General features: G+C 37.6%; 1 protein-coding gene across 6 annotated transcripts in view; it reads right to left on the bottom strand.

The window, feature by feature from the left end:
• The window catches only part of LOC126481181 (Na(+)/H(+) exchanger beta-like), a 1,115,178-nt gene that overhangs the window by 18,628 nt on the left and 1,083,868 nt on the right, over positions 1-12,682 (bottom strand). For all 6 annotated transcript variants that reach the window (XM_050104755.1, XM_050104758.1, XM_050104760.1 and 3 more), the window contains 2 exons: positions 1,403-1,503; positions 945-1,194 (listed from right to left, as the gene is read on the bottom strand). In XM_050104755.1, coding sequence (XP_049960712.1) covers positions 945-1,194; positions 1,403-1,503 — 351 coding nt within the window. The remainder of the gene's footprint in view (positions 1-944; positions 1,195-1,402; positions 1,504-12,682) is intronic.

Raw genomic sequence — 12,682 nt, 5'->3', positions numbered from 1 at the left:
TAGGGGAAGAATCCAGATGGCACATATAGTGAAACAGGCACTGAGCTCTTGACTGTAATGTTGCAGAGCATGCATTTCCAGTATACACTCTCTGCCTATGCCCGTTCATCCTAGCTGATAACTTGGTGGCAATCAAGCCAAAGTAAAAGGCCAAACAAAGTTTACATAACAGTGTTTAAATACCATCTGGTATCAACATGTGTCATTTCATAGTTGCCTTTCCCTTTGATAGTCTTATGTTTTGCCAGTTATTGGCACTATGTAGGTGGTGGTAGGAGGGGGCATAGGAAGTCTTAGCAGTAGCAGTACCCTGATTGAGTTACTAACAATTTTTCAAACTGTTTAGTTTAAGTTCTAAAAAATGTCTCTCAAAAGAAGTTACAATTGTACTGTTGATATTTGGCTCTGCTGATTAATGAGTTTGCTGACCACTACACTAGAGCAATGGGTGGAAGCCGAAGGTTCTGTCTCTGAGGTTAAATTACAACTGATTTTTAACAGTAAATTTCAGAGCAGGTGAAATGTTTTGTGAAGTGGTTGTTAGTAGATACAACTGTGAATTTTTTTAATTACTCGTGCGCATGAGGAATAACAGCAATAGTATGATTAGCATAGACTGCCACTCACCACATAGAGCAGGAATTAGTTTGCAGACAGGCATGAGGTTCACAAGTCTACACTGTGTATTATCATTACAACTAGTTTCTGTACAATGAATAACTTGTGTGAGATTGTCCCTAAACAATGTTTATTATGACAGTAATGAATAAAAGTGTGAAAAGTTAGATAACTGTTTCCATTGTCACAAATGAAATCATGTACTGAACTTAAGTATTTAAGGTGATCCTTAATAAGCTATTTTTCCATTCATGATCTAATAAATACGCACACCAAAGAATTTTATTGTTGTCAATGAAAAAGTGCATTAATTTTATTTTGGTCACCTTTTGATATGGATTACTACGCAGTGCTCTTCTCAATGTCACAGCATCAGAGGAAGTAGTGCTGTCAGGAGATGCTGGTGGCTGATGATCAGAATTTAAAGAATGGCGTAACTCAACACCAGGAAAAAGTGATGAAAGGTGAACAGCTCTGGCAATTGCTGGTGCAATGAACATTGCATCGCCATTCATCATCTCTGCTTTCTTAGATTCAACAATTGTCACGGGTCCATATAAATGAGCGTAATGCTCCCTGCAACATAAAACACAATTTTTACAAATTATGGTTACAATTATATGATAAAAATATAATTATGCAGCGTTGATTTTCATATGAACAATATAAGATAGCAAAATGTTTTCGCTTCATTGTTAGCTTTTTCTCTTTTTTTTAACTTCTTTTAAAAGTTTGCACTTCACTACAACTAAAAAGTTATTAATGTATGGGAAAATTTACTTACGCTAATGTCAATTTCTCATACAGTCGAGTGAAGTCATGTTCTGCTCCTGAGTGAAGGAATATTCTTTTGAGATACATGTCATCTATAGTATCGAATTTTTTCTGAAAACCAAAGCAAAGGATTGTACATACATTCATCATTATCACTGCCATTTATTGTTTTAATGGGCCATTAAGATCTACAGCAGAAAACAACAGAAAAAAACACACTAAAGAAGGAAAATAACTGTACACTAAAAAAATTATGCAGGAACACATTACAAAAAGCACTATAAAAGATGAAAGTCAGTCAGTCACAATGGACGGGATATCTACTGCAGATGATAGTCTATCACTGCTTCATTGTTATCATCATCATTTATTGTGTTAATGGTCCTTTAAGACCCACTACAGAAAGAAAATAAAAAAAACATATTTCACAACAAACATAAAAAATTTATACAGGAACACATTACATAAACCACAGTAAAAAGAGTATGCAGTCAGTCACAGTGGAGGAGATGTCTACTGCATCTTCCACTGCTCTTAGCTCCATTTGTTTAAGGATTGCTAGCACTCAATCCTTCCATCACATCCTTCAATGTCCTGTTTGGCATTTTCCAGCTGGTTGAGGATGGAGGATTTGATTAGGGCGGGATCTATCAGTTCAAAAGACGTGATCAAACCACTGTAGCCACTTCTGGCCTGATGTTCGGCCAGTTGATGGTTTTCCAAGCTGCTGGTACAGGTATTCTTTTGTTCTTAGTTTCCATTTGCCACCTATGGTATTTTAGATAGGTCCAAAGATCTTTAAAAATACCTTCCAATCGAAGGCATGGTGTTGCTGATGTTGCACAGGTTTCACAAGTATATAAAAGTATCATCTATGCTAGAGTCATGTACAGATGGATCTGATTCTTCTGTGATATTAGACATGACTTGCGTAGACTGTTCAGACTAAAAAAGATGCAATTAGTGTTTATTATTTATTGATGTACTTCTTTTGTCATTTCTCTTTTGTCAGTCAGTGTGGTTCCCAGGTATTTGAATTCTTGAACTCATTCAAAGGTATGCCTGTCAACAACAGTGGAGGGAAGAAAAACTTGACAGTATGATAAAACAAGATATTTTGTTTTCTCATCACTTGCCATTGTGGAGAAATCAGGAAGTATGGTGCATAATTTCTGCAGGGTGTTGCCAAGAATCACATCTTCAGCAAATGCCATGATTGGGTCTGCTCCCACCATTTCCATTTCTCTTATTTGACAAGTGTCATGGCTTACTTTTTCCAAGTAATGAATCCCTTAGTAGCTGGATACTTCTTGAAGATAGGACATGTAATTGCTTCCTCCTATTCTTCAGGAATTACTTCTGCCATCCAAACATTAGATATTAACAGCTTCAATGCATCCATGAATGTTTCAACTTCCAAGCAGAGGTCTCAGCTGTGATACAACTACCTCTTGGAGCTTTGTTGTTGTTGAGGGTCTTCAGTGCAATGCTAATTTCTTCTTATGAAGGTTCAGGTACTTCCACTGGGTCCACATCTGGGTTTTCATTGCTGTTGCAATGTCATGATAGTGTGTGAAATATTGGAATTACGCTTTGCAAAACCATACACATGACTAAATAATTTCTTATACATTCTAGTTATGGTTTTTTTAATATATAGTTCTCGAATAAAATGACAATAGTCATTGATTTACTTATCTTAAAATTGTAAGTTCTCTTTGTGTATAGTCAATATAAAAGTGCATTTTCAAAGTCAATATAAAAGTGCATTTTCAAAGTCAATATAAAAGTGCATTTTCAAAGCATCAGTAGCACAAAAATGAAATGAATCTGTATTCAAATAAGCCCAGAGTGATAGAAAATGTATGCTAGTGCAGAAATTTTGACAAAGATAAGGAGCAGTAAATGCTAATGATTTACAGAGTTGCAGAATCTGACTCTTGAGCCTCCTGATTCTTCTTCTTTTTTGAGCAATAGATGAACATGAGAAAAATGTATATGCACTTGAATAGTAGTAGTCTAGGTGTTGCATCTTTGACTAGTAATCCAAATATCCTACATCTGAACCTAGCCACAACTTAAATTTTAAATCATAATCATCAGCAATGGCGGTCAAAAACGTTTGGCACAGGATGTCACCCTTGTTCTGCCAATGGCCTTACCAAAGAGGGTGGAGGAGTGGACAAAGGTTCAGGCCACTACCTTGCGCTTGGGAAACTGTGCCTATAAGGAGGAAGGATCATTAATAATCAGTGGTATGAGAATGAAGAAAGCAATGAAAACCACTGCTTTAAGACACATAAGGTATATCCACAAAACATGTGGCCTTTAATTTGAAAAAGTTTCATGATGATTTCTCCATTGGCATAAGATTCCCTAGAAGGGAACTGATAAGAGGGAGGAGACCATGAGAAAAAGATGGAATAACCAATAAAAGATTAACACTCTACAACTTGGAGCAAGAAACTTCAGAAGTTTGAACATTGTAGAGAAGCTAGAAAATCTGAAAAGGGAAATGTAAATGCACAATCTAGATATTGTTGGGGTCAGTGAAGCAAAATAGAAAGAAAATAAGGATTTCTGGTTAGAAGAATATTGGGTAATATCAACAGCAGCAGAAAATGGTATAACAGGAGTAGGATTCATTAAGAATAGCCAATACCACCAACAACAGTTCAGATATACATATGAACATCACAGCAGAAGATGAAGAAATAGGGTAAGTATATGATACTGAATGGGTAATCCAGTGAGTGAAGGAAAATGATAATATAAGAGTCATGGAGGAACAGAATGTGGTTGTAGATGAAGTAATAGGAGAAAGAGTTATGGGAGAACATGAGCTCGGTAATAAGAATGAAAGTGGAGAAGAGTAATTGTGTTCTGCAATAAATTTCAGCTAGCAATAGTGAACACTGTTCAAGAATTACAAGAGGAGAAGGTATACTTGGAAGAGGCCAAGAGACACTGTAATATTCCATCTGAATGTTATCATGGTCAGACCTAGATTTCAAAATTAGATATTGGATTGGAAGCTGTACCCAGAAGTAGATATAGATTCAGATCTCAATTTAGCAATGATGAAGAGTGAATTGAAGTTGAAGAGAATCACTTAGAAGAAACAGTGTGGAAGGAAGTGGGATAATGAAATACCAAGAAACGAGATCTGTTAGAAGTTCGCTAAAAATGTGGATACTGCAATAAGGAATACCAAGGTACGCAGTTGAATACAAGAGGAGTGAAGATCTCTAAAAAGAGCAATCACAGATGTTGGACAGACAAGCAAAGTTACAAAGAAGGTAACTGCGAAAAAAACCTTGGATAACTGGAGAAATACTTCATTTGATTGACGAAACAAGAAAATACAAAAATGTTCTGGGGAAGACAAGAATATAGAAATATAAATCATGTAGGATTTAAATAAACAGGAAATGCAGGCACTCCAAGGTGAAATGGCTGTGGGAAAAGTACGAAGAAATCTAAAGAGGAGAGAGCACGTAGGTGGGAAGAGTGCGCTAAAGACCAGTATGAGAGAAAGGAATTGTATGATGATGTGATAGAAGAAGAAATAGGAGTTAATATGGAAGAGATTTGGAGATCCAGTATTAGAGTCAGAATTTGAAAGAGTTATGGAAGGCTTGAGGTCAAATAAGGCAGAAGGTGTAGATAAGATTACAATGAAGTTTCTAAAATCTTGGGGGAAGTGGCGACCAAATGACTGTTGAGGTTGATGTGTAGAATGTATGAAATAGGCAACATACTATCAGACTCTCAGAAAAAATGACATCCAAAGAATTCCAAAAATGCCAAGAGCAGATAAGAGTGAGAACTATCATGCAAGCAGCTTTACAGTTCATGCACCCAAATTGCTGACAAGAATAACGTGTGAAAAAACGGAACAGAAAACAGAGTATCTGTTAGATGAGAATCAGTTTGGCTTTAGGAAAGGTAAAGGGTTAAGAAAGATAGTCCTGATGTTGTGCTTGATGATGGAAGGAAGACTGAAGAAAACCAAAGTATGTTCATAGGATATTCCCTATAGAAATGATGGGTAATATACAATATGTTCAAGAACCAAGGGAGGGCAATAAGATTGGAGTACCAAGAATACAGTGTTACAGTAAAAAGGGTGTAAGAGAGGATTCTGTCTTTTGCCCCTACTGTTCAGTGTATATGTTGGAGAAGCAATGACAGAAATAAAAGCAAGGTTCTAGAGAGGGATTAAAATCAAAGGTGAAAGGATATCAATTATAAGATTTGCTCATGAGATTGCTGTTGTCAGTGAAGATGAAAAAGAATGACAGAATCTGCTGGATTGAATGAATGAATTGAATGAACAGTCCAATGAGTAACTGGAGAAAGACAAAGGTAATGAGAAATAGCAGAAATGGGAATAATGAGAAGCATAACATCAGAACTTGTGATAAGAATGTAGGTGAAGTTAAGGAATTATGCTGTCTTGAAAGCAAAATAACCAATGACAGATGAAGCAAGGAGGACATTAAAAGCAGACTAGCACAGGCAAAGAGGGTACTGCTAGCCACAAGCTGTCTATTAGTATCAAAAATAAGCCTTCATTTGAGGAAGAAATTTCTGAGAGTATGTTTGGGGCACAGCATTGTATGTAAGTGAATCATAGATTGTAGGAAAACTGGAACAGAACAGAATCAAAGTGTATGATATGTGATACTAAAGAAGAATGTAGAAAATTAGGTTGACTGATAAGATAAGGAGTGGGGAAAGGAAATACAGAAAATAATGTGCAGAATAAGAGGCATAATGGTTGGACATGTGTTACAGCATCAGGGAATAACTTCCATGGCACAAGAGGAAGCTGTAGAGGATGAAAACTGTAGAAGAAGACAGAGATTGGTCTATATCCAATGAATAATAGAGGATGTTGGGTGAGGAGGGTATTCTAAGATGAAGAGCTTTGTGCAAGAGAGGAATTACTTGTGGGCTGCATCAAATCAGTCAAAAGGCTGATGAATTGGGGGCAGGGAGAGCAATTGAGTAAAAGAAAGATTGTGGTCAGATATCAGAGGGTGTAAATTAAGTAGATTTTAAGAGACAGGGGCACATGGACAAGTGCAGCCAGAAAACATAAAGGAATGATGTGAAGGAATATAAAGGGTGCAGCAGTGAAAATGATGGAAGCCAGAAATTCATAATGTGAAGTGTTGGTTTTGAAAATTCACATTTATATTTTATTTATTATGGACAAAGCATTTTGAAGACTCTGTATTTAATGTCAGGAAAGAACAAATTAGTTTGTTTACCCAGTACAATGTTACTGATGGCTAAGCGAAATAGAATTACTCTCTACTACCTGTTGTGCAGAAGCAAGTTCAGCATAAAATCTTGATGAGAACCACTTGTTAAAAATAAGATAACACATGCTCTCTCACTTCCAAGAATACTACACAGACATTGTGCATCATCTTAAAGAAAAAGATTTACTTCACATAATATATGCTGTTATTTCAGTGAACAGTTTCTGTGTTCCTTCACTCTATTGTGATGTTCCACAGGTCCCATTAAGCATTAGAATTTTTAGGAGTTTGGTATGCATCAGGATATACATTAGCAAAGAGAAGCAACTGTCAGAAATTAAATTTGTATGCTGTATCAGTACCTAACAATCACTGTTTTCTGTATACCATCTGTATTTCCACAACAGCTAAAATGAACATATTAAAATTAGCATAAAAATCATTATTTTGAAAAAAGCTGCTGCTTCCTTAGTTATAGTGAACAACTTCTGATCATCTCCTCCTCTCAGCTAAACATTTATGTGAGTATACTGACACATACTAGAGAATAATATGTTTTTGACATGCTGTACAGAACTATTCACAATTAACATTAATTTTCTTTCAAATTTGTAGGGACTGAAATGCTGCATGAAAAATGTGAAGAAACTGAAAAAGAAAATGATTGTCAGAAGGACTGACTCAGCATATAGAAAAGTCAACCAACCATCAGTGAAAATAAAAATAAGGGGGTGAAATGCAGCAGAGAGAGTGGAGAGATGGAAAGAGTACACTGGAGGCCCCTATGAGGGGGAAGACTTGACCGATGACATGACAGAAGAAGAAATTGAAGTCAATATAGAAGAGATTGTGGATCCAGAATGTAAAAAAGCTTTGGAAGACTTAAGATCAAATAAGACGAAAGGGATAGATAACATTCCACTGCAATTTCTAAAATCACCTGGGGAAGTGGCAACAAAACGATTATTCACATTGCTGTGTAGAATATATGAGTCCAGTGATATACCATTTGACTTATGGAAAAACGTCATACATACAACTGCATAGATTGCAAAAGCTGACAAGTGAGAGAATTATCACACAATAAGCTATGCAGCATGTGCATCCAAGTTGCTGACAAGAATACAGAAGAATGGAAAAGAAAACTGAGAATCTGTTAGATGTCAATAAGTTTGGATTCTGGGAAGATAAGGGCACCAGAGAGGCAATTCAGACATTGCGGTTGGCAATGGAAGCAAAACTAAAGAAAAATCAAGGCACGTTCATAGGATTTGGTGGCCTGGAAAAAACCATTTGCCAGTGTCACATGGTTGAAGATGATGAGGTTCTCCAGAGAACCAGTGAGGAAACAAATATATAGAAAACACTAACAAGAAGAGAGGACAAGATGGTAAGAAATCTATCAAGACGTCATGGTACTAGAGGGAGCTGTAGAGGGTAAAAACTTTAGAAGAAGACAGAAACTGAAATAAATGTAGCAAATAATTGAGAACTTTGATTGCAAGTGCTAGATGAAAAAGTTGATGGTCATCACAGGAGAGGAATTCATTGTGGGCCGCATCAAACCAGTCAGAAGACAGATTAATAAGAAGTGCATTCCAAGTTTCTTGCATTATATCTGATATGAAGTGATTGAATACCTTAGCGAATAAACACAGAATCCCAGATAAGGATGCAAAGTCTAATGAAAAACATATTTGTGTCTTGTATACTGGTTGTGTAAACTAATGCAAAAACTGATTTTTATTATTACACACAAATATTATGAAGAGGTAAAAACTGGGAAGTGTGTGAAATAATTCTAACATTTTTGGGTGGGCCTCTGGTAAATGCAGTTATCTACTGTGAGTAGTTTTGTTGTTACTCTGCATCTATAGCTATAGTTCAAAAGCTGCCTTAGAGGTGTGTTTCCTAACTGTTCCAAAATAAACAATTTATTTACTTTAGTGACATTGCCATAGAAGATAATTCATTAGGCAATATTGAGTTAAAGTGTGCAACATAAGCTAGTCCTCCAGTGGTGTAATTAAGGCTCAAAGAAATGTGTCCAAGTACATGCTAAACTATGATTCTTGGTTTATGTGTCTATGTGTTGGTTCAATTGTTGTCCTTTCATAGGAAAGTAATGTTTTATACCAATTACTTGTTTTATTTCCTTAACCTGTCGTACTTGGTGTGCCAAACCTACAAATACTTTCCTAATCACTCTGCAATTTATTAGTAATATCCTCATTTTTTCCATTTTCCATTATTCCTTAGTTGCTTTCTAAATTTATGGAGGCATGTTCCATCTACACAACTAAATGAAAGGCAGTTTGTTTTTTGCCATATGCATTTTGCTTCTTTTATTTATGAAGTATCTTCAGTGACCTGTAATACATGTTTTCTTTTTTACATATAATAAACGTTCTATGTAGTAGTTATAATATGTTACTACCTTACATTTTGTCAGGGTTTTCTCTTGTTTTTCAGATTAGCACTTTCGTAGCACAAATTTTGTTAGGTTAAATTATTGTTAGGTGTTGCTTACAATTTCCAATGTTGTTATTCTGTATGTGTGATCCTGGAGATGTGTGCATTTGGTCCCCATGCTCGAGCTGGCTAATTTGTGGGACTTTTTCACCCATGTTTATTACAACACATCACTTGCACTTTTCATTTTATGATCAACATCCATGTGTTTACATTGTGTAGTATTGGCAACTGTCACTGTGTGTTTATCTTTCTTGTTTGTGTTGTGTGTGTAGTTTGATATTTCTCATTTGCTTTGTGTGTGTGTGTGTGTGTGTGTGTGTGTGTGTGTGTGTGTTGGATGGTTCATGCCCATCTTTTATCAAGTGTTCCACAAAGGTGGATGGGCTATTTTCATACCTCAAGCTTCTTATATGTTGTTTATACATAGTTTTGAAATGGCTGCCTGTTATCCCCAGACATACTGACTCACATTCTTGGCATTCTAACTGGTGTATACCTGATCCTTGGTATTTATCTGATTTGTCTGTTGCCATTTGTAAATGTGACTGGAGTGTGTTTCTTGTTCTGTAAACAATGTATAATCTCTGTTTGTTAAATATATTTGCAATCTTGTGTGTTGATTTCTATTTGTAAGTTAAAGTATACCATTTCTTTCTGTTAGTCATGTCATGAGTGTTTTTGTTTTGTGTTTTGCCATGTGCTGTAATGTCAATGGGGTTCTTTGGTGTTTGTGTTCTCTGGTTGTTTTCATTCTTCTTTAGTTGTGTTTTAATTTTTTGGTTGAGTCTTGTGGATATTGTATTCACAGTTTGTAGCTATGAGTTTTATTGGTTGTAATTCTTTTGTACAGTTTTCTTTGCTGAATGGAATATTACTTAGTCTGTGTATCATGTATCATAGGGGCACTAATTTTTTATTTTGGGGGGTGGTTGGATGAAGCATGTATAATTGTATCCATGGCTGTTGGCTTTTTGAAGATGTCAAATGTGTGCTTATTGCTGGCTCTCTTTATTGTTATATCCAAGAAATGTATTTGCTTTTGTGTTTCTTTTTCCTTGATGAATGGAATATTTGTAAGTATACTGTTTATGTCTGTATGCCAAGAATGTGACTCAGTATGTCTGGGGATGACATGCAGGAATTTCCAACTTGGTATAAAGAACATGTTGGGACACAAGCTCTATGGACTTCCGTCCCCAAGAATATCGCTGCAAAAACGGTAACTCTGCACCTTGGACAGTGTGTTCTGAGATTCCAAGTGTTTCAGTTGTATCAGTCCATATAATGTGTATAAATAAAAATTGTGTATGTGAATTGGTAACATTGACAGTCATTACACATTGTGAACATTGTGTTCATTACCCAAATCCTACGTTGGTGACCCTAAGTTTTTTGCCAACCATGCCGTGACATTTTCATGTGACACGTTGCTCCACCTCCACCCAACATGAGAATCCAACACCTTGCCATTGTGGATCCTACACACATCAATGGTCAGCCAGTTACAGTCAATGACAGCAAGTGTTGCAAGTGTTTATCTAATGACTTTTCACCACTACAAGATGGAAATTGAAATACTTCCATGTTTAATGCCTGCTCAACAATGCAACCATTGTCACATCAGGACTACAAGATTGAACTTCAATCAACAATGGTGCCTTTAACGAACACGGAAAATAGTCCTATGAGTGCCTGTATGGACACTAACCTTGTCAGACTACATAAAGAAGGGACAACGATGATCAGCGGTAATGAACAATGGCACTGCCTTGCCGCCCCTGCCATTCTTGAGTGCAGTATTCCAATTGATATACATTCAGCTAGTACTAATGCTACTCGCAAGTCTCCATACCAGCGAGTGACTGTACCATTATTGTGATGTCAGGCGTCAACAAGCTAATAACAGACACCAATCACAGTACATAACAAATGCCAAACAACCAGTGACAACAAACAAACATGCAGGTCAGTGTATTTGGTGGTCTCAGGGACAGATAGTGCTGGTTAACACTGATTTTGAACAGAATGGCATATTTCCATAAACCGCTTTCACTCTCACACATCATGCACGTGATGTCATGGCACTGTGCCACATACCAAGCTACACCTCACGTATGACATCACGCCCTGCCTGCCACATCACCTCCCACACTCCAGCTTGCATGCAGATGTAAACTATGTGCTGGTATAGACACATGACATGACTGTTTTACGACGACCACACATCAACAGCTACCAGGATGCCACAAAAGACACATCAACAGCACTACAACCACAAGATGGATATCAGAATTACAACCTGACTGCTACTGAAAATTAAGGGCATCAAGTTCAAACCAGACATCACCGCCATGCCTACAATGAACATCATACTATCATACTACGTGGGCCAATGATCTACCACAAATTTATCCAGCCGACGATGATTACATGACACGCTGCCAATCCTGTGGGCACACTGCATGGACCTCCCACGCCACAGTGGCCTCCAACTGACAGTGACTTCAGTCTCCTTACTGTGATGCACGTTACGACCAAGGGGTGCAACATCATTAACACAAACTTAATTGCTACACCAGCCGTGCCACAAACTACATTTTGTTACACCCACACCAGCACAGCAACCATGACAACTGTGACACGACTAACAGAACAGTGTGCATAGTGGACACATGGACAAACACTGCCTGAATACTGTGATATTCAACAGAACAATATTTCTCTGCAGTCCACCGATGCCTCCATACATCACATGGGTGATGACACAGAGATATCACCTGTGCCGGGACACTCACCACTCCACAGGTGTGATGTCACCACCTGGTTAGCCAGGCTGAATGCTGGACCACAGCTCCAACCAGAGTATCACACCACACCATGCCAACAGGTACAACAAACAGTGGCCATACGTCATCAGGCCACCACAGTCAATCCAACCAACACCATGCAACTACTGTGCAGCAACAACTCAGTGGGACCAACATAAAATGACCACTACAGGAAACACCTACTGTCTATCAAATTCACCTGCCGCCCATTCACACAGACTCAGCAGAAGTGTGGATTGCTTTATGCGAATGTATCATGAGGACAGCAGGAATTGAGGATGACCAGAGAAGACTGTTATTACTTCTCAACCACATCAGTGAACAAGAGGATCTTGTCAGCGATCTACTGCTAAATGCTCCTGACAGTGCACAAGTATTAGATGGTGAAGTCACTAATATTGCAATGATTATCATGCACACTGGACCAACAACTGTACCTCACCATAAATGAGATGACACTGGTCGACGACACACCATCGGCGTTATGGTGCAAACTGTGGCTGAAAATTGACAATAACCTGCTACCAGACCGGGCCCTATAGTCGTTATGGTTACTTAAGCTCCCAGAGCAAATACAGCCAGCACTTCTAGTACATGCAGACACACCATTGGAAACACACCTACAACTGGCTGATAGGATGCTGGCACTTGCATGCCACAGGACACTGATGAGTGCCAGGACACCTATCTACAACCACCATGCCAGCAATGGAT

This window comes from Schistocerca serialis, chromosome 5 (genome assembly GCF_023864345.2).
Source record: "Schistocerca serialis cubense isolate TAMUIC-IGC-003099 chromosome 5, iqSchSeri2.2, whole genome shotgun sequence".
NCBI lineage: Eukaryota > Metazoa > Arthropoda > Insecta > Orthoptera > Acrididae > Schistocerca > Schistocerca serialis.
The sequence above is the reverse complement of the archived record's forward strand: the minus strand, read 5'-3'. Positions and strand labels throughout refer to the sequence as shown.